General features: G+C 40.2%; 1 protein-coding gene across 7 annotated transcripts in view; it reads left to right on the forward strand.

Annotated features, from left to right (window-relative positions):
* The window catches only part of ELP2 (elongator acetyltransferase complex subunit 2), a 46,824-nt gene that overhangs the window by 6,994 nt on the left and 17,109 nt on the right, over positions 1-22,721 (forward strand). For 5 of the 7 annotated variants that reach the window (XR_008476048.2, XM_035270891.3, XM_054244138.2 and 2 more), the window contains 10 exons: positions 1,841-1,997; positions 2,341-2,418; positions 4,893-4,957; positions 6,318-6,384; positions 6,871-7,011; positions 8,104-8,199; positions 10,101-10,201; positions 10,409-10,540; positions 19,792-19,941; positions 21,972-22,160. Coding sequence is in view for 6 of the 7 variants with exons in the window: in XM_035270891.3 (XP_035126782.3) it covers positions 1,841-1,997; positions 2,341-2,418; positions 4,893-4,957; positions 6,318-6,384; positions 6,871-7,011; positions 8,104-8,199; positions 10,101-10,201; positions 10,409-10,540; positions 19,792-19,941; positions 21,972-22,160 (1,176 nt within the window). In the remaining variant the exon portion in view is untranslated. The remainder of the gene's footprint in view (positions 1-1,840; positions 1,998-2,340; positions 2,419-4,892; positions 4,958-6,317; positions 6,385-6,870; positions 7,012-8,103; positions 8,200-10,100; positions 10,202-10,408; positions 10,541-19,791; positions 19,942-21,971; positions 22,161-22,721) is intronic. The other 2 variants (XM_054244139.2, XM_017963947.4) reach the window with 1 other exon arrangement.

The following is a 22,721-nucleotide window of genomic DNA, read 5'->3' on the forward strand; positions in this document are numbered from 1 at the left end:
TCAGAAATGACTATTACATTTACTTTTAATTTTTTCCTTCAATTTAACTGTGTTATTCCTTCATGACGTTTTCCTAAATCTTGCTCATCAGCAGTGCAAATGCTGTATCTTTCGTACTACACAGGACCTGTACCCTTTGCTCTGATTTCTACTCGCATGTTTGTATGCTGTTAACTGTCTCTGGGAATTTCCTGTCGTTTTGGAATGATTTTCAAACTTTTCTTACATGGGCTGATCTGTTTTTAATGCTTTTGCTATACGAATATAAACTTACAAGACTCTCCTTAGTGCTACCCCACACTTCTGTCATAATATGTTTTTTAAAATTATCTGATTGAACTATAACTGTGCTTGAAGATGTGAAATGAGTATTTTCAATAGATTTAATATTTTTAGGGTGTAATGACAGGCTTATAAAAAATAAAAAAAGGTTATAAATATGAAAAGTATAAAAAAGGAAAAACCTATGCAAAATCTGAGCAGAGTTAACTTTCTGATGAAAGTCATTCCACATCTCTAGTTATATGTGTATAATTATGCATAACAGAGATTATACTGTATCTGAGGGTTTTTTTAAACCTTTTTGAGGTGAGATCTGGCTGTGTAGCCCAGGCTGGAGTGCAGTGGCTGTTTATAGGTACGATGTTAGTGCCCTATAGCCAGGACTCCTGGACTCAGGTGATCCTCCTACCTCAGCCTCCCAAGTTGGACTGCTGACACATACCACCACACCTGGGTTAAGTGTTTTTTCCAAGAAGTTAAAAGCTAATGATTCTAAAGAAAGTTAGTGTACAGACCTTTATATGTGAGTATTACATACCTTCTTTAGTAAGTATTATAATTGGAAAAACAACTGAAAAGACATTTAAGGAACACCAGTATTTCAGCAGACAGTTCATAGAAGATACCTTTGAAAAGAAGTGGTGGAATATCACACACTTGAAACTTAAAAAAAAAAGAAAACAACCAAAACATCAGTAGAAGAAATGCCAGAGGGAATAATCTTGATGACAAGCAGATAGACTTGATAAGCAAATGGAATTTCCCACTTCTCTTTGCTATTTTTTTATTTTGCAGACCTATTTGATTTAGGCAAGTATCCTGAGTGGATGCTAAAAGTACTTAGTAGAAGTTTGTTGGGGAATAGGATGTTTACTCAATCCCAAAATATACTCAGCACCAAAAAAAAAAAAAAAAATTGACACCACAGTGAAAAAACCTGGCAGATAATATTTCTACTAAATATGAAGGTTAGCTTCACTAAAACTTGGACAAACTGAAATCACTTGCCTCCTGATGGGATACGCTTATGTAGTAATGCTGTCAGAATGTATATTCTAAATCTATTCATAATGCAAATCAGACTAATCAATCAAATGGAGGAATATTTCACAAAGCTGAGCTATATATATTCTTCAGAAACACCAATGTCATGGACATCTTGCCATGGTTGTAAGCATATATTTATCTACATTATTCTTTTTATTGGCTACTTTATACATCTATAGTAATTTAATTAGTTGCCTGTCTTTAAGTTTAGGTTGATTGCAGTTTTTCACTGTTATAAACACTGGTAAATATTCATTTGTCTTTAATATTTGTTACCCTAGTGCTATTGTCTCCTGAGTAGATTCCTAGATATGAGATTGCTGTGTCACAGGGTATGCATGTTTTGTGTGTTGTTGATAGGGTCAGACAGACTTTTTGAAAAGTTTTGTTCTTTTTAACTTAGAGGACCCATTTCTGGTCAGACATTTTATTGGTAATTTATCCAATTAAATAAAGGTTAAAAAATTTCATTTTTTTTCCCACAATGCTTCTGTCACTCTTTCTGATACAGCTTTTAAAAGCAGTCTATCTTCAAGGCCATGAAGGACCTGTTTATGTGGTGCATGCTGTTTACCAGAGGAGGACATCAGATCCTGCATTATATACACTGATTGTTTCTGCAGCTGCAGATTGTACTGTTCGACTCTGGTCTAAAAAGGGTTCAGAAGGTAGGTTTGAAGACATGATAATCCAGACAAACGAAATAATATTTATCAAATGAATGACAACTAGAAGAGCATATATATAATTTTTTAAAACTTTCAAGCAACTTTACAAATATAATTCTAATCTAAAATTTTCTTTTACATTTATTTAAAATTCTCTATGCCAGAATTTGCTCTCTGTAACATTGTTAAAATTTGGCTATTTAACTTCACGTGGTCGGTGGGGGGCTCAGGATTGACTTATCTCATCTCTATGCTGTTACGGGGGACTGTGATGATGTTACCCACGTCTCCGGTTGGATAAGCTCTGAGGTAGTTGTTCATGATGTTTTCTGTTATTTCTTAGTAACGTGCCTTCAGACTTTAAACTTTGGAAATGGATTTGCTCTGGCTCTCTGCTTGTCTTTTTTGCCAAATACTGATGGTGAGTATCCTGCTAAGTATATATTGAAAGAGCAGTATATTTGCATATTGTCATATGATTAGAACCTAAAAGAAATTTATTGGGTCTTAATTTAATTTTGTGCCTAAATGTTTCTACGAAGCAAGTTAAGATGTGAATAACATATTTTTATTATAATATTCAAATAATCTTAGTATGAAACATAAAGTTAAGGGGGGCTTATTAGGATTTTGAAAGCTATTGATAATTTGACTTACTATATACTCAACATTGATACTATTATCAAATATACTGTGGATGTACATAGATCTAATTTAGAGAAAGTATCTAATTCTTTAGAAGGTGAAGGTCTGGGGTAAGTTGAAAAAGTGTTGAATGAAGATAGCAAGTGAGCATTTCTCTCAAAACGATAGCTCCTTCACATCCTATGTAGTGACATTTTGCCCAAGACCACTTAAAATCTCCAAACAGAAAAATTTCCCTTTTGCTGTGAAACCCATCTGTACTTATCTTTGAGTATCTTCTACAAAGATAATAGCCAGTGTGAGTGAGTCAGCCTCTTTGCCTCCGCAGTTACCTGGAAGATAGGCCAAATGGAGAGAGGCAGGACCTGGAAGCCATCAGCCTCTCTTGCCCTCTGTAGCAGGAACTGTGACTCTATGGTTTCATGTTATGCTTCCATTTTGTGCAAGGCTCTGTGGAAAGAGAAGCTGCATACATTCTGGCATCAAACATAGAATTTCATTTATTCTGTCTGCATTCAGGCCAAGTGACTGGAGTGTTTTTTTCTTTGTTTGTTGTTTGGTAGTTGGTCTAAAGTAAGAAAATCTTTGAAAAACACATTTGGTGGCAAGGCATGTCCTAAGAAAAAGTCCCTGTTTTATCTAGCAGAGTCATTACGGCTTCCCTTTGGTAAAGCAAATTATTAATAATTTTTCCATCTTTTTTTTTTTTTTGAGACGGAGTTTCGCTCTTGTTACTCAGGCTGGAGTGCAATGGCGCGATCTCGGCTCACAGCAACCTCCACTTCCTGGGTTCAGGCAATTCTCCTGCCTCAGCCTCCTGAGTAGCTGGGATTACAGGCACACGCCACCATGCCTAGCTAATTTTTTGTATCTTTAGTAGAGGTGGGGTTTCACCATGTTGAGCAGGATGGTCTCGATTTCTTGACCTCGTGATCCACCTGCCTCGGCCTCCCAAAGTGCTGGGATTACAGGTGTGAGCCACCGCGCCCAACCAATTTTTTTATCTTATTAAAGAAAATAATTTTACAGTCACGTCTTTCATAGCTTTTTTAAATTTTAAAATTTTAAATTTATTTATTTATTTTTTAGAGATTGCACTTAGCCTGGAGTGCAGTGGTGATCATAGCTCACTGCAGCCTCAAACTCCTGGGCTCAGGTTCCCATCTTAGCCAAGTAGCTGGAACTATAAGCATGCTCCACTACATCCAGCTAATTTTTTTATTCTTGTAGAGACAAGGTCTCTTTATGTTCCAAGGCTGGTCTTAAACTCCTGGATTCAAGTGGTTCTCCTGCTTCCCCCTCCCAAAGTGCTGGGATCACAGACATGGGCCACTGCATCTGGATCTCCTTGCATAGCTTTTTAAATTATTTATTTTTTCGACACAGGGTCTCATTCTGTTGCCCAGGCTAGAGTGCAGTGGTGTGATCACAGCTCACCTCAGCCTCCTGAGTAGCTGGGACTCCAAGCACCTGCCACCCTGCCTGGCTAATAGCCTTGTATAGATTTTTAGCCAGGTTGGAGTGCAGTTGTGTGATCTTGGCTCACTGCAGTCTCTGCCTCCTGGGTTCAAGTGATTTTCCTTCTTTAGCCTCCTGAGAAGCTGGGATCACAGACCATGCCCAGATAATTTTTGTACTTTTAGTAGAAACAGGATTTTGTCATGTTGGCCAGGCTGGTCTGAAACTCCTGATATCAGGTTATCTACCCACTTCAGCCTCCCAAAGGATCATGCCCTAAGATTACAGGCGTGAGCCACTGCACCCAGCCTTTTATTTTGTTTTAAAATAAAACAAGGTTTTCAAACAAAATATAAGGTCCTCAAGGTAACAAACATACCCTTAAATCTGTGTGCAGTAGCCATAATGCTGGGGCTCATAGTAGCTGTTCATTATTTAGTTGTCTTAATAACTTTCATCTTGGTCTTCTGGCTGACATGGTGAAAATGCTCTCTACTTGCTCTTGAGCTTATCTTTCCACTTCTTCTATCATAAGTGGGATTGAATGGAGGGAAGGACTGGATTCTCATTTAGTAGTCATTGTTTACCAAGTAACCACTGAATAGGACATTTTAGAATGTTCATTGTATTCCTGTAGAGCTTGAGCATTATCAATTATTCATGTAGTGGTGTGGGAAACAGAAGTCAGGATTCTTTACTTAAACCTTACAATCCAGTATAGTTGATAATCATAACAGGTAGTGGAATAGAGAACTCACAGTAAAGCCCGTTTTTTTTTCTACCCCCCCCCAGTACCAATATTAGCATGTGGCAATGATGATTGCAGAATTGACTTATTTGCTCAACAAAATGATCAGGTAATAATATTATTAAGAGGCTGGAATTATATTCTGCTTAGTTATATCTCAATACAGACTATATCCAGACTATAGAATTTTAGGAATGTTCTAATCTAAACCAAAGTAATCCAATAGAAGAATCTTTTTTTGGCAGTCGTCTGTTAAGATGGTTGTCTACTCTGAACATGAAGTAACTGCTACCTTGACCATCAGGCTCAGAGTTTTTAGGGGGAAACAGGTCATTAGGTGGGGGAGGAGAGATGGAAGATGGTGTGGTAGTTGTTTTTCTCTTAAAAATTTAAATGAGATACAACATACCTACAGTGAAGCATTCCTAGTAGTGTTTATTTGCCCTTCTGAGCTTTTCTTATACTTTGAGTAGTTAAACTAAAGAAGAGAGATTTCGAAAGGGGTTGGCTAACTCTAGGCTTATTTATTTAATAGTGAGGATACTTGTTTCTTTGCATTCTATAAGAAGGTTAAAAATGGTTGTGAAAGTCCATCTATTCAAATTTTTTTTTTTTAATGGAGTTTTCCTTTTGTTGCCCAGGCTGGAGTGCAATGGTGTAATCTTGGCTCACCACAACCTTTGCCTCCTGGGTTAAAGCGATTTTCCTGCCTCAGCCTCCCAAGTAGTTGGGATTACAGACATGGACCACCATGCCCGGCTAATTTTGTATTTTTGGTAGAGATGCAGTTTCTTCATGTTGGTCAGGCTGGTGTCGAACTCCTGACCTCAAGTGATCTGCTCACTTCGGCCTCCCAAAGTGCTGCTGGGATTACAGGCATGCGCCACCACACCCTGCTTTTTTTTTTTTCCATGTTGTGTTTCCTGGGCTAGTACAGTGGTGAGAACATGGCTCACTGTAGTTTTGACTTCCTAGGCTCAAGCAGTCCTCCTGCCTCAGTCTCCTATGTAGTTGAGACCACAGGCATGTATCACCATGCTTGGCTAATTTTTAAATTTTTTGTGGACACATGGCCTCACTTTTTTGCCCAGGCTGGTCTCAATCTCCTGGCCTCAAGTGATAGACTCACCTCAGCCTCCCAAGGTATTAGGATTATAGGTGTGAGCTACTGTGCCCAACCCACCTTTTGTCTATATTGTATCTACAGTAGGTATCATTTTATCTTATAAACATTTAAAGTATTTGAGATTACAAATGTTATATTACCTACTCAGAGTTGCTCCAGTTAGTGATTTAGATATTATGTGATGGGTTTTTCATTGCCAACCTGAAAGCTTTTTCCTGTCTAATTATATAGTGTTCTCAGTAAAAGAGCAATGCAGTAGGACTGTCTGAGACCAAATGATGTCACTGTTATATATGAAGTTGTTAAATTCTTACATCAAGCCCAATAATTTTTATTTTATTAGTTTCAGAAAGTGCTTTCTCTCTCTGGACATGAGGATTGGATTAGAGGAGTGGAATGGGCAGCCTTTGGTCAGTATGTAATTTTGCTAATGCACCCATAATGGGAGCAAGTATGTATTCCTTCCAAGAAAACAGGCTTTTATGTTTTAATTTTTAAGTTTTATTTGTATGTCATGATTTTCTGTTGTCCCAATGAGAAAGGAGGATGCTTATCCCTTCTGTTAGTTGTTAGTTGGGTGGTAGAGGATTAAACAAATTGATATTTATTTATTAGATGATACTAGCTGTCTTGTTCACATGCAGACCTTCTTGTAAAGTTCTTTGTAGAACTTAGTAGACTATATATGAATACTACATGTTTTAAACATGTATTAGTATTGTATGCATATTTGTCAGTGTTACTAAAAATGAATATAGGTCAAATGAAGGGTAAGGAAACAAAGTATTGTATTTTTCAGGAAACCTAGAAATACATGTATTATAGAGAAAAAAGTCTTATACCTAAACTTCACAATATAATATTTTAAAATTAATAACAACTTATTTTTTAATTAGGTAAAGATCTTTTCCTAGCAAGCTGTTCACAAGATTGCCTGATAAGAATATGGAAGCTGTATATAAAGTCAACATCTCTAGAAACTCAGGATGATGATAACATAAGACTGAAAGAAAATACTTTTACTGTAGAAAATGAAAGTGAGTAATAATGAAAATATCTGATATAAAAATACTTAGGTCTCCTAATTGGTTCATTTTTTTTCTCACCACACACCTGTGTGAAGGTTAGTTTTTCACAGGTGTCAGATTCCTAGATTCCTACCTGAAATTTCTTTGTTCTTTTTTTTTCTTTTTTTGAGACAGAGTTTTACTCTTGTTGCCCAAGCTGGAGTGCAATGGCATGATCTCAGCTCACTGCAACCTCCACCTCCCACATTCAAGCGATTCTGTTGCCTCAGTCTCCTAAGTAGCTGAGATTACAGGCATGAGCTACCACACCCGGCTAATTATTTTGTATTTTTAGTAGAAATGGGGTTTTACCACATTAGCCAGGCTGGTTTAAAACTCCTGACCTCAGGTGATCCGCCCGCCAGTCTGCCCGCCTTGTCCTCCCAAAGTGCTGGGATTACAGGTGTGAGCCACTGTGCCTGGCTTCTTTTTTTTTGAGGCATCTTACCCAGGCTGGATTGCAGTGGCATAATCACAGCTTACTGCAGCCTTGAACTCCTTGGCTCAAGTGGTCCCCCGGCTTAGCTTCTGGAGAAGCTAGGACTATGCCACCACACCCAGCTAATTTTTAAAATTTTTTGTAGAGATGGGGTCTCGCCCGTTTCTACAGAAGACAATCTCCCTTTACAGGTGGGAATTATGGACATTATAATTCAAGATGAGATTTAGGTGAGGACACAGAGCCAAACCATATCAGTATTTTAGGCTATTAAATTCTCATAATGAGTGAGGATAATAAGGATGCTGACATGTCTGTTTTTCCTTCCTCATTGTAATATAATAGTAGCTGTCTCAAAAAATTGTAACACTAGAAGATACTCCTTAATACTTATTTATTACCAGCTAAAACAAAATATAAGGAAAAATTAATAACTTTTTCTTCTGTAATTTTGAATAGTAGTTGAGATTAAAGAAATTTAGAATGCATGTTCTTTTTGTTGAATCTCAACTATCATATTTTATTCTAATTTTTTTTATATAGTTGTCCAACTGGCTTGGTTATGAAAATATTCTTTTTAGAAGAGCTTTGAGGAAATAATACCTTCACTGCTTTTGTTATAGGTGTTAAAATAACCTTTGCTGTTTCTCTGGAGACAGTGCTAGCTGGTCATGAAAACTGGGTAAATGCAGTTCACTGGCAACCTGTGTTTTACAAAGGTAGGAAGAAAAGCATACACACATCCCTTACTCCAGTTAAATCTTATGGCATGGTAAGCTGACCAAATCAAGTGGAGAATTTTTTTAGTATGATGAGAAATCTCAAGTACATAACATTTGCAAGTTGGCAAAGTATAATACTGCATTCCTATTCTGCTGGACATTCAATTCTATTGAACATTGAACTCCTAAGTGGGAAAAGTGTGATTCCTGCCATGGTGCTAAACTACCACACGCTCATTAAGTTTTTCTCTTAAAACTTTCCACTGGGTATATATCCAAAGGATTATAAATCGTTCTACTATAAGGACACATGCACATGAATGTTCATTGCAGCACTGTTTACAATAGCAAAGACCTGGAATCAACCCAAATGCCCATTGATGATAGACTGGACAGGGAAAATGTGGCACATATACACCATGGAATATTATGCAGCAATCAAAAATGATGAGTTCGTGTCCTTTGTAGGGACACGGATGAATCTGGAGAACATCATTCTCAGCAAACTGACACAAGAACAGAAAATGAAATATTGCATGTTCTCACTCATAGGCGGGTGTTGAACAATGAGAACACATGGACACAGGGAGGGAGCACTACACGCTGGGGTCTGTTGCGGAGAATAGGGGAGGGACAGCAGGTGGTGGGGAGCTGGGGAGAGATAGCATGGGGAGAAATGCCAAATATAGGTGAAGGGGAGGAAGGCAGCAAATCACACTGCCACGTATATACCTATGCAACTATCTTGCATGTTCTTCAAATGTACCCCAAAACCTAAAATGAAATTAAAAAAGAAAAAACTTTCCACTTGATTATTATGGGATTTAAGAAAAACTGACTCTCAAGCCAACTTCACTGGATCCTTTACCTTCAACAATAACAAAGTTGGTACCACTGAGATACATTATTTATGAGGAAGTAAGGCTCTGGTTCTCTGTCTTTCTTTTGCTTTTTTTTTTGAGACAGAGTTTTGCTCTTGCTACCCAGGCTGGAGTGCAATGGCGTGATCTTGGCTCACTGCAACCTCCGCCTCCTGGGTTCAGGCAATTCTCCTGCCTCAGCCTCCTGAGTAGCTGGGATTACACGCATGCACCACCATGCCCAGCTAATTTTTATATTTTTAGTAGAGGATGATCTCGATCTCTTGACCTCGTGATCCACCTGTCTCAGCCTCCCAAAGTGCTGGGATGATAGGCGTGAGCCACTGCGCCTGGCCTCTTTTGCCCTTTATCTCCATTATGGAGTGACAGTTCTGTGCATGTTCCGGCTGGTGCTGAGTGTACAGGTAGGTGAAGCATAGCCTCACATTCTTCCCTGGCCTCTTCCCCAAGACAACAGCAATAATTAATTTTTAGGCAAACCACCATTCAGTTCTTCCTTACATTATGCCATGTTTGCTATATTAAAAAAAACAAAAAAGTTGGAATTATGGATATTGAAGACCCCGTTATGTATTCTTTCCTTAACATTTCCCTTTCATCCATCCCTAGAGGCAATGATAATAATGAATTCAGTGCATATCATTTTCATGCATGTTTTTTACCGTTGCTACACATCTGTATAGCTATAAACAATATTGTTTTATAGCTGTTAAAAGTTGGTAGCAATATGTATTCTTTTACAGCTTGCCTTTTTAGCTTACTGTGTTTTAGAGCTGTGTCCACATTGATTTATGAAGCTCTAGTTATTTGTCTTTATTGTACAGTAATACTGTCTGAATGTATTACAACCTGTTTATCTCTTCTAATGGTAGACATTTGTGGTGTTTGCACTTTTTTGCTGTTACAAATAATGCTGCAGTGAACATTCTTGCAGTACCCATACTTTTTTTTTTTTTCTAGTAATCTACAAACATGATGCTTGTTGATGACCTAAAGGGATTAGGTTTTATTTTTTAGATGGTGTTCTACAGCAGCCAATGAGATTATTGTCTGCTTCCATGGATAAAACCATGATTCTCTGGGCTCCAGATGAAGAGTCAGGAGTTTGGCTAGAACAGGTAAAAATTTTAGATATTTAAGGAACAGAAAATTAAGTTTTGTGAACTCTGTATTTAAATCCTAAGTCTATAGTGATAAACCTGCAAATTTTCACTCTTCGTGTATGTTAAAATACTGGGAATTTAACAATCTCTAGAATCAGTGGTTTCTCTTGTGAGAAATGTGGACTATTGGCTAAGAATTGTTTTCTGTCTGTTATTGTACAGGTTCGAGTAGGTGAAGTCGGTGGGAATACTTTGGGATTTTATGATTGCCAGTTCAATGAGGATGGCACCATGATCATTGCTCATGCTTTCCACGGAGCGTTGCATCTTTGGAAACAGAATACAGTTAACTCAGTAAGAAAAGAACATTTAAATAAAACATTTCTAATCAAATAGAGTGAATCCTAGCTAAATAGTATTTTACTCATAACACTCTACAGAAACATAAGTTAAAGTGACATAACTTTTTTCTGTAGACACCGTTGAGGTATTGAAATTTGCATGTAGTAAATTTTCCACGTAAGTGCACTGTATTTCTTTAAGCTATAGAAGTTTTTAATGAGAACTTTTCTGAAATGTGTAGCTTTCCTGTCTTCTTAAAAAGATAACATAATTAGTTGTCTTGCTGGACTACTAGGTCCCTATTATTGAATGAATGTCAGTCACAATAAATGACTGGAGCACACCTGGGCATGGTGGCTTGTGCCTATAATTCCAGCAACTTGGAAGGCTGATATGGGAGGTTTGCTTGAAGCCAGGAGTTTGAAAACACCCTTGTTGATAGAATAAGACCCTGTCTCCAAAAAAAAAAAAAAAATAGTCTTCTTTCTTTAGTCATGTAACTGTCTCTCTACAGCATTTCTTCTCTTACTTTGTAATCTGATTTACTTCTGATTTACTTCTAGTTTGGGAACATTAGATAGCAAGAAAAGAGTGGCCAAGAGCACAGGCCCTTGGAGCTAGCCAGCCTGGGTTCACTTACTAGCTGTGTGTCCTTGAGGACTTTAATTAATCCCTGCCTCAGGTTCTTCTCATCTGTAAAATGTAGATAGATTGTTTGTTTTCTTTTAACAGGATCTCTCTCATCTGTAAAATGTAGATAGATTTTTTTTTTCTTTTAACAGGATCTCTGTCACCTAGAGTGATCATAGCTTACTGCAACCTCATACTCCTGGGGTTAAGCAGTCTTCACACTTCAGCTTCCTGAGTAGTTGGAACTATATGTGTGCATCACCACACCCAGCAAATAATTAAATTTTTTTTTGTAGACACAGGGTCTTGCTTTGTTGCCCAGGCTGGTCCTCATCCTCCTGCTCAGTCTCCCAAAGTGCTGGGATTACAGGTGTGAGCCACTGCATCTGGCATGTGGATTGTTAATAGCAGCTATTTACAGGGTTATTTTTTTGTTTTGTTTTTGAGACGGAGTTTTGTTCTTTTGCCTAGGCTGGAGTACAATGGTGTGATCTTGCCTCACTACAGCCTCTGCCTCCTGGGTTCAAGTGATTCTCTTGCCTCAGCGTCCTGAGTAGTTGGGATTACAGGTGCCCACCACCACTCCTGGCTAATTTTGTATTTTTAGTAGAAACAGGCTTTCACCATGTTAGCCAGGCTGGTCTCAAACCCCTGACCTCAGGTGATCCACCAACCTTGGCCTCCCAAAGTGCTGGGATTACAGGCATGAGCCATCGCACCCAGCCTACTTAAAGAGTTTTTATGAAGCTTAAATGAGTTAATATTTATATGATGTGCAAAACAAGGCCTGGCACATATTATTTTATATAAAAATATTTAACATATTTTATATTATTATTTTTTAACACTTATTGGTGTGTTATAAAGGATATTGCAAAAGAAACAGAAGAAGAGACATACAAGGTGAGGTATGGGAGAAGGGGTACCAAGCTTCCATGCCCTCCCTGGGCGTACCATCCTACAGGAACCTTCATGTGCTTAGCTATTTGCAAGCTCCCTGAACTGTGTCCTCTTTGGTTATTATGGAAGTTTCATGATGTCAGCATTTTTTCCCCCAGGGCGGAACCCTCTTATGGTGGGGTTTAAGACGTACAATCAGACAGGTGGGGAAGATTAGAGTCCTGTTTTGGGGCAGGTGAAAGGAGGTCAGGAGACAGTCAGTCAGAGGCCTGCCCCTGAAGCCTAACATACCAACATTGTAACTGAAGACTGTAACAGGGCTGTGGGAGTTTTAAGCCAGGAACTATTGTCAAAGAAAACCAAAGTACCTAACATCTCAGGCCAGGGATCCTTTACATAAAAAAATATAGGTTGGGTGTGGCAGCCTATGCTTGTAATCTCATTGCTTTGGGAGGCCAAGGTGGGAGGATTACTTGAGCCTAGGAGCTCGAGACCAGCTTGGGAAACATAGGAAGATCCCCATCTGTATAAATAATTTTAAAAATTAGCCACGGGTATGCAGCCCTGGGCATGGTTGCAGGCGCCTGTGGTCCTAGCTACTTGGAAGGATGACGCAGGAGGATTGCGTGAGCCTCGGAAGTTGAGACTGCAGTGAGCCATGGTTAAGCCACTGCATTCCAGCCTGGGCAATAGAGCAAGACCCTGCCTCAAAAAAGAAAATGTATACACACACCCAAAATCAATCATTAGTCTAGTCCGTCATACTGTATGAATGCTTCCCAGGATGAGGCCACTCAGGTTTGCAGATTTCCTCCAATCTTGTCAGGTTTCAGAAGGAGTGGTCTCGGTACATATTATATACAGCTTCACTCTTTAAGACACCTGGGATAATTGAGCTAAGAGACAGTGTCATCTCTTGCTCTGAGACTCTCTTCTGAGTTGTTAATGTAATATTGAATTTTCCTCAGTGATCCATTTATTCATTTCTTTACTCTCAGCTGCTACTTTCCTTTCTTTATTAGTACCCAAACCTTTTCACCTTTTGAAGGAACATTAGAATTGCCATTGTGCTGGTCTAGATTGCTGGCAGTAATACAAGTCAAGCAAGTAGCTCCTCGGTCCACTACATTCAGACAGGGTGAGGTTAGGTAGATGCCAAACTAGTGAGCTGTTTTTACCAGCAGGCAGTGTAGCTATTTTCACCTTTAGGCCCAATTTTGCTAGATGGGTGAAGGTACAAACCTACCCCCATGCCTTAGGAGTTTTGATATAATGCTTAGAGACATAGTTAAATGTCGTGTGTGTGTGTGTGTGTGTGTGTGTGTGTGTGTGTGTGTGTCCCTGCTGTTTCAGCACTTCTTGCAGCCCTGGTCCTAGGACCACTGCATCAAGTAGAGGAGAAAAAATAAAAGACATTTTTTTTTTAAGGTGATTTGGGGAAGAAAGAAAAAAAAAACCGTAGTCATTTTACCAGTGTACTCCTCCCTTGGCAAGAACTGCATAGTCATACCAGCATCCTCCCCAACCCCCTTCCCCATATCATCAAGAAAAGCAAAAAACCCAGCAGGGACATTAGTCATACCAGCAACCTCCTCAACCCCCTTCCCCATCAACAAGAAAAACAAAAAATCTAGCAGGGACACTCAAGTTCCACTCATGTTGAATGTGAGTACACACTCATGAAGGTATATATAAGCCAGCCCTTCGTGCTTTTATCTCCCCCTATTTTATTTTTATTATTATTATTATTATTTCAGACTGAGTTTCGCTCTTGTTACCCAGACTGGAGTGCAATGGCACGATCTCGGCTCACCACAGCCTCCGCCTTCTGGGTTCAAGCAATTCTCCTGCCTCAGCCTCCTGAGTAGCTGGGACTACAGGCGTTCACCACCAGGCCCAGCTAATTTTTGTATTTTTAGTAGAGACAGGGTTTCACCTTGTTGACCAGGATGGTCTCGATTTCTTGACCTCGTGATCCACCCGCCTCGGCCTCCCAAAGTGCTGGGATTATAGGCGTGAGCCACCATGCCCGGCCTATCTCTCCCTATTTTAGATAACAAATGTTTCAGTTGCCCATTCTACTTCTCTGTCAAACTATGACTCTAAGGAGGAGATAGATCTGCCCATAGTTGGATATTATGAGCTGTACAGTGTATTCTTTGGTCTGAAGAGATGTGGTCAGCCATCCAGATCAGTTTAATATCTTCTGCTGGTTTTTTAATGGCACATTGAGCATTTTTATCTTCCACTGGATAAGCAAAACCTACTACACAGTCAGTTTCAGTTCCTGTCAAGACCCATTTATAGTTCCCCAGGGCTACTAGCGTCAGTCTTACTTGCCAGCCATGTTCACGGCCTTCTCACCAGAGTCTGTGTCCTGTAGTCATCAGCAGTCTCTGTCTCTCTTGCTGACAAACAGAGCAGTTCTTCCTGGCATTAGTTACCTTGGAATTGCCATCTATTAACTAAGCAGTTCTTGAGAGCTATTCATCTGACACTGCAGAATCCAGCAGTTTTTCACATACTTCCAGAGTCAGTTCTAGGGGAAGAGAAACTCTTTGCTTGTGTTATCTCCTCCTTGCATTCCGCAGGTAGCATAAACTATTTCCATTTTATTATGGAACTCTTCCTGGCACTGCCGTCCCCATTAGAATGTTTCTCTGACATCACCGGAGACTGTGGGTATTTCAGGTATCTTAGGGGTAGTTTCAGCTAATGTCTTGAGGGGCAAGACAGTAAATGCCCCTCAAGTGGAAATTCTCTAGTCCAAACCCCAGTAGTTGTTACTGGGAGGTGCTCAGAGGCTTTAGCCATAAGCCTGAGGAGCTCTGCCACAGTGGGTGATGAAGTAGAGAATTTATCCTTCCCAGCACTCTGGCTTCTACTCTGCATTTTGTGGTTCAGGCAATTCTGGTTCCCATTTAGCATATCCAGTTAATATTGCCTGAAGGTCAGATTTACATGCCTTCTGTTTTACAGTACCAGGTAGGGGAAATATTCCCCAATCAGAAACAACGTTCATTCCCATCATATAATCAGGTAAAAGAGATGCAACCACTTCATATGAAGTGTGTTTAAATATACCAACTTTCCTAATCCTATTAACACTTTTTTTTTTTTTTGAGACGGAGTTTCGCTCTTGTTACCCAGGCTGGAGTGCAATGGTGCAATCGCGGCTCATCGCAACCTCCGCCTCTTGGGTTCAGGCAGTTCTCCTGCCTCAGCCTCCTGAGTAGCTGGGATTACAGGTACACGCCACCATGCCCAGCTAATTTTTTGTATTTTTAGTAGAGACAGGGTTTCACCATGTTGACCAGGATGCTCTCGATCTCTTGACCTCGTGATCCACCCGCCTCAGCCTCCCAAAGTGCTGGGATTACAGGCTTGAGCCACCGTGCCCGGCCAACACTTACTTTTTTATGTTCTCTTTTCAGGAACTTCACCCCCAAGCTTTACTCTTTCTTGTGGAAAAAGCTTTGGGTCCCTTGCTGCTGAGGGTTGAACCTAAAAACTCCAGCCCTTTTGTCAGTCTTTATCTTCATTAGTTTCCCCCACTATTGTCCCAGGCCAGATCACATTTTTCATTGTAGTCTCTGCCTTCCAGCTTTTTTTTTCTTTATTTTTTTGAGATGGGGTCTCATTCTGTTGCCTAGGCTGGGGTACAGTTGTGCAGTCCTGGCTGACTGCAGTCTCAACTTCCTGGGCTCAATCGATCTTCCCACCTCCACCTCGTGAGTAGTTGAGACTTTAGGCAGGCATCACAATACCCGGCTAACTTTTTGTATTTTTTGTAGAGACAGGGTTTTGCCATGTTGCCCAGGCTGGTCTCAGACTCCTGGGCTCAAGCAGTCTACCCACTTCTCCCTCCCAAAGTGCTGAAATTATAGGCATGGGCCACCATGACCTGCTCTACCTTCCAGCTTTTAACGTTTCTCCAAACTGGGAGAAATACAGTAAACTGGTTTGGCATCCTTTAAAGGTAGGAGACCAGGAGGGACTCCCTTTGGTCCAGCCAACCTCTGATAGTGTTGTATTAATACCTTTGTTTTAGGCCAGGCATGGTATCTCACACCTGTAATCCTAACACTTAGGAAGGCTGACGTGGATGGATCTCTTGAGCCCAGGGGTTTGAGACAAGCCAGGGCAACATGGCAAACCTTGTCTCTACAAAAAATACAAAAATTAGCCAGGTGTGGCTAATTCTTTTTTTTTGAGTTGGAGTTTCGCTCTTATTACCCAGGCTGGAGTGCAATGGCGCGATCTCGGCTCACCGCAACCTCCACCTCCTGGGTTCAGGCAGTTCTGCCTCAGCCTCCCGAGTAGCTGGGATTACAGGCACGCGCCACCATGCCCAGCCAATTTTTGTATTTTTAGTAGAAACGGGGTTTCACCATGTTGACCAGGATGGTCTTAATCTCTTGACCTCGTGATCCACCTGCCTCAGCCTCCCAAAGTGCTGGGATTACAGGTGTGAGCCACCACGCCCGGCCCATGGCTAATTCTTTAGTGTGAAGAAATAACAATTGGCCATTCATATCCATTTAGTATCTTCTGTTTTTGTTTTTTTGAGATGGAGTTTTGCTCTTGTGGCCCAGGCTGGAGTGCAATGGCGTGATCTCGGCTCACTGCACCTTCACCTCCGAGGTTCAATTGATTCTCCTGTCTCAGCCTCCTGAGCAGCTAGGATTGCATGTGCCCACCACCATGCCCGGCTAATTTTTTTATTTTTATTTTTAGTAGAAGTAGGGTTTCACCATGTTGGCCAGGCTGGTCTTGAACTCCTGACCTCAAGTGATCTACCCTCCTTAGCCTCCCAAAGTGTTTGGATTACAGGCATGAGCCACCATGCCTGGCCAGTTCTGGTTTTTTAATGTTTTTTTTCAGCTACTCAGAGGCTGAAGTGGGAAGATCATTTGGGCCTGGGAGGGAGGATGAGGCTGTAGTGAGCCATGATCGCGTCAGTGCGCAAAGATCTTTGTTTTAACACCATCAGTTTCTGTTTTATTTATTCTGTTTCTTAATAGCCATCTAAAGATTTCCATCCTGCTGGTGTGAGTCCCATGACTCTTCCCTTTGTTTTTCTTCTTAGTTTCATTGCATCAATGTTTTCTTTATTCACCTTATTAATAGCCATTTAAAAATTTCCGCCTTTCTGGAATGAATCCTTAACTCTCCCTTTTACCTTCCCTATTTTTTCTTAACCTAATGTTTTTATTAGCATCTGTAAGACTCATGAGGAGAAGCTTAGACAGCAAGTTTGATAAGGCTTTTTGAACTGTTTATCAATTCTGCAGCACCACCACATGGGGTGCCCATGTAGAAGGGACCCCCTTAACCATAGCATTTACCAGGACCTGGGTAACAGGCATATTCAGCAGGTGAATATCCCTGTCATCACAAAGCCAGTCTCACAAGGCATACATACAAAGCATTTTGGTGCCCCATCTGGGGTGTTACACGTGGTATTTATAGATTACGTTAGGCAGTCCCCATTTTCAGGGGTAAACAGACCTTATAGTGGTTTTTATCCTGTCTACCTGGCTGGCTGTTCCCTCAGGAATAATATTTGTGTCTGGATTATTTGTCCTCATCCATGATTGTTCACTTGTGAGCTGTGGGTCCTGCATCAACCCAAACATACTCTTCCACTCTGTAGCATTTAAAACAAATTATACTGCCCCTAATTTAATCACTCTCATCATCCATTTTAGCAAAGGTTCCTAAAGAAGCTGATGATACCGGTCTATAACATGTAACAATTCCTTCACACTATACCCTTTGGTTTCAGTAGTTACTAGGTTTTGCCCTTCCCCCACATTGAATACCTTCTTAGTAACCACAGAGCTTAGCAATACTTTCTATTGTCCCTGCATAATTCTCTCCTTTGTGGGTGACTTTGAGGCTAGTAGCCTGAGTTCACACCCACATTTGAGCTGGGCCCAGCCTCCAGTCCTTACTCAACACCCTCATGTACTTTCATTTTAGCCATTATAGGTAACAGTAACCAAGGGATTGAATATTGGATTGAATATTTCACTTTTTTCTGAGTAGTTTGCATTTCCTTATGCATCCAATGAACCAACTCTTGGAGTTGGATCTACCTCTAAATTCCACTGGTAACTATAACCTTTAGTCGCTGATCTCAACACAGCTGCAGCTTCATACCATTGGTGAGCCTGTGATCAAAGATTCCTCATTCCCCATCCTTTTATCCTTTTTATTCCCAAACCACATGTTTCTGTGAGTCAGGGCCTTTCCAGCAAATCCTGCTTCACTAACATCAAGAAGGTAGGGAAAACTCTCTCTTACACAACAATAATCATCAACTTCTGTAAGTAAATGTGTGGGGATTTCTTTGCCCCACATACCAAGCAGCAGACACCAGCTGGGTGTCTTCTAATTCAGTTTCAACACTCTCTACCTAGAGATAGTGTCAGATCCCAGAGGTTCAGAGCTCAGTCCCCAAGACTGTGTCCCCTACTCCACCAGTCACAAGCCTAGGCCTCAGGAACTTCTGACTGGCCAGCTTCAAGTTGGGGTTCCCTCAACTGCCTCTTTAGGTTCAGTTAATTTGGGGCAGCTCATAGAACTCAGGGAAACGCTTAACATTTGTTGGTTTATTGGATTGAAAGTGACTTGTTTTTTAAATAGACTTTTTTTTTTTTTAATAGAGCAGTTTTAGGTTAACAGCAAAATTGATCTGAAGGAATAGAGTTTCCATGACCCTCTACCCCCATACATCAACTTATAGCCTCCCCACTGTCAACATCCCACAGCAGAGGGGTACATCGTTACAGTCAAAGGTGATTTTTTTAAAAGCTGAACACTGCCCTTTAGGACTGTTACTGTGAGAAACTGTATTGTTAGTTCAAAAGTGCTGTCCATTGAGCAGACCTTTTTGTAAACGCCCATTAGTGCTAACTTTAGAATCAGTTTTTGTTCACAGAGGCAGTAACATTTTTTGTCACAGCCTTTTTTTTTTTAATCAGAAATAATATAGTGTAGTCACTGACTTATCCATCAGACTAGATTTTGAATGACCTATTAGCTATTTATACACATTTAATTTTCCTCTAAAGGTTGTTTTATTCCCACTTGAGGTTGTTCAAAAAGATGCTCTATGGACCAGGCACGTGACATTTTCTCTATTTTGTTGTCATTGTTTGTTTATATGGTTGTTGCAGGCTTCTTAGTGGGTGAACCAACTAGGTTTGATTCATTTTTTTCTGTCACTACACCTGTAACTCCTTTTACTTATAAAGCCATCAGGCCCACATCCACTAACTCGTCTTACACAGTATTTTTACATTTTATGCAATTTTCATTTAGCTTAATAAATACATAGAACCTAGTATATACCAGAATTATCTTATGTACTTTACAAATGTACCTCATTTAATCCTCATAATAACCCTAGAAGGTAGGTGCTATTATAATACCTGTTTTATTCTATAATTGAGACACAGGTTAAGTAGTGCCTGGCTGCTCAGTAAATGATGAATGGGGGGAAAGTTCCCACATTTACTGCTTTAAAGGATACAACACATATTTGAATGCCTAAGCTCTTATGTGATTGATTGGAAAGTGGATCCTGTTATTCTGTGATCCAATCTTGTATACTTAGCTTTTCACCTTGCCAGAGGGCTTTAGTCTTCTCTGTTACCAGACATGAGTGCTTTACTTTGGTGGTAGTCTGATTATTTTGATATGTGCCATGAGCACTTTCTTTGCAGAGAGAGTGGACTCCAGAGATTGTCATTTCAGGACACTTTGATGGTGTCCAAGACTTAGTCTGGGATCCAGAAGGAGAATTTATTATCACTGTTGGTACTGATCAGACAACTAGACTTTTTGCTCCATGGAAGAGAAAAGACCAATCACAGGTAAAATGTCTTCTTTTATGTATTTATTTATTTAGTTTTGGGACAGAGTTTCACTCACATCACCCAGACTGGAGTGCAGTGGTGCAATCTTGGTGCACTGCAGCGTCCTCCAGGTTCAAGCAATTCTCCTCTCTCAGCCTGTGGAATAGCTGGGATTAGACACACCCACTACCACGCCCATCTACTTACTGTATTTTTAATAGAGATGGGGTTTCACTGTGTTGGCCAGACTGGTCTTGAACTCCTGACCTTAGGTCATCCACTTGCCTTAGCCTCTCAAAGTGTTGGGATTACAGGCATGAGCCACTGTACCTGGCCTCTTATTTTACTAATCTATTTGAAAGAAAATATCCATGAACACATGAAAATTAGGGCAACTATGCTAGCTAGCCATTAGGAAAATGCAGATTAGAACCATGATGCACTGGGTGTGGTGGCTCACGCCTGTAATGTCAGCACTTTGGGAGGCTGAAGCAGGTGCATCACAAGGTCAGGAGTTTAAACCAGCCTGGCCAAGATGGTGAAACCCCATCTCTACTAAAAATACAAAAATTAGCCAGGTGTGGTGACAGGCACTTGTAATCCGAGCTACTTGGGAGGCTGAGGCAGAGAATTGCTTGAATCCGGGAGGTGGAGTTTGCAGTGAGTTGAGATCATGCCATTGCATTCCAGCCTGGGCAACAGAGCAACACTCTGTCTCGAAAAAAAAAAAAAACAAAAAAAACAAAAAACGAACCATGATGCAATACCTCCACACACCCTCTTGAATAAAGTAAAAAATATATTAACAAGTGCTGGTAAGGATGCAGAATGATACAGCCACCCTGGAAAACGGTTGGACTTTTTGTTTTTTGTAGAGACAGGATCTTGGTATGTTGTGCAGGCTGGCCTTGAACTCCTGGTCTCAAGTGATCCTCCTGCCTCAGCCTCCCAAGTAACTAAGACTACAGGTGTGAGCCACCACACCCAGCTAATTTTTAGATTTTTTTTTGAGACAGGGTAATGCTGTGTTGCCCAGTTTTGTTATGTCTGATAATTTTAGGTTTAATTCATTAGGAAGCATTATCAAGTGTATAATAAAAGCCTAAAGTCATATAGTATTAGATGATAGTAGTTGACAACAGTTCTTTTTTTTTTTTTGAGATGGAATCTTGCTCTGTCACCAGGCTGGAGTGCAGTGGCACAATCTTGGCTCACTGCAACCTCCACCTCCCGGATTCAAGGAATTCTCTGTCTCAGGCTCTCTAGTAGCTGGGATTACAGGCATGCACCATCACTTCCAGCTGATTTTTGTATTTTTAGTAGAGATGGGGTTTCACCATCTTGGCCAGGCTGGTCTTAAATTCCTGACCTCGTGATCCACCTGCCTCCACCTCCCAAAGCGCTGGGATTACAGGTGTGAGCCACACACCCAGCATAGGGTATTTCTTGTTTAAGGAAATTTTCACTATGTTAGGCACCTAGAATAGAACAAAATGTAAAAGGTAGATTCTGTTTTCAAGGAGATTACCATCTAGCTGAAGGGTAGGGGTATAGGTAGGGGGCAGTGGAACTAATGTACCTGTAATTATTAGATTAGACCAGTTAATTGCTAATGCTGGCCTTAAGCTCAAACAGTTGTAAAACTTCACTATTGGTAAACTCTGAACTGCTATGTGGTAGAGAAAATCAGGATCCTCTGCTTCAGTTTCTGATCGAAATTCATGGAACTAACTATGAGTCATTCTGTAAGAGCTAATGAAGTTTGCCACTAACATTATTGCTTCAGTAACACATGATTCAATAAATAGAGTTGAGAATATTGGGAACAACACCTGTAATTAACTGAAAAAACAAGTCAAATGATTTTGAGTGATTTTCTGTGGCTCTAGGTGATTATTACCAATACTGTCCAAGTGTGGTTTATTCATGGATGAATTTGCCCCCATGGTTATATTTCCATTGTATAGTAAATAATTTTTATCTAATAATTTGCTTGTTGAAAATTCAGGTTTTGAACGATAATTTTTTGCTTATCCTGTTTTACCCAGGTGACTTGGCATGAAATTGCAAGACCTCAGATACATGGGTATGAGCTAAAATGTTTGACAATGGTTAATCGGTTTCAGTTTGTATCTGGAGCAGACGAAAAAGTTCTTCGGGTTTTTTCTGCACCTCGGAATTTCGTGGAAAATTTTTGTGCCATTACAGGACAATCACTGAATCATGTGCTTTGTAATGTGAGTATTTCTCTAAATATTTTACCTAAATCTAGTCACTTCATTTTAAATTTAAGAAATTTTTGCCTCAGGCTTTAAATGGAACATATGGGTAGAAAGAAAGTCATATTGTTTCTTTTTTTGAGATGGAGTTTTGCTCTTGTTGTCCAGGCTGGAGTGCAATGGCACGATCTCGGCTCACTGCAACCTCCGCCTCCTGGGTTCAAGTGATTCCCCTGCCTTAGCCTCCTGAGTAACTGGGATTACAGGCATGCACCACCATGCCCAGCTAATTTTTGTATTTTTTAGTAGAGACGGGGTTTCTCCATGTTGGGCAGGTTGGTCTCAAACTCCGGACCTCAGGTGATCCACCCACCTCAGCCTCCCAAAGTGCTGGTATTACAGGCATGAGCCACCATGCCTGTCCAAAAGTCTTATTGTTTCTTAATGGTTTGACAGGCTTTTTTGTGCACTGTGAGGTGTAATGATTTAAATACTAAAACCAGAAATTTTGTATAGCAAATGAGCTAAAAATACTGTAAAGCTGCATTAGTGTTCAATTGAGACATGAATACTATGTTT

The sequence above is a fragment of the Callithrix jacchus genome, chromosome 13 (genome assembly GCF_049354715.1).
Source record: "Callithrix jacchus isolate 240 chromosome 13, calJac240_pri, whole genome shotgun sequence".
Classification (NCBI taxonomy): domain Eukaryota; kingdom Metazoa; phylum Chordata; class Mammalia; order Primates; family Cebidae; genus Callithrix; species Callithrix jacchus.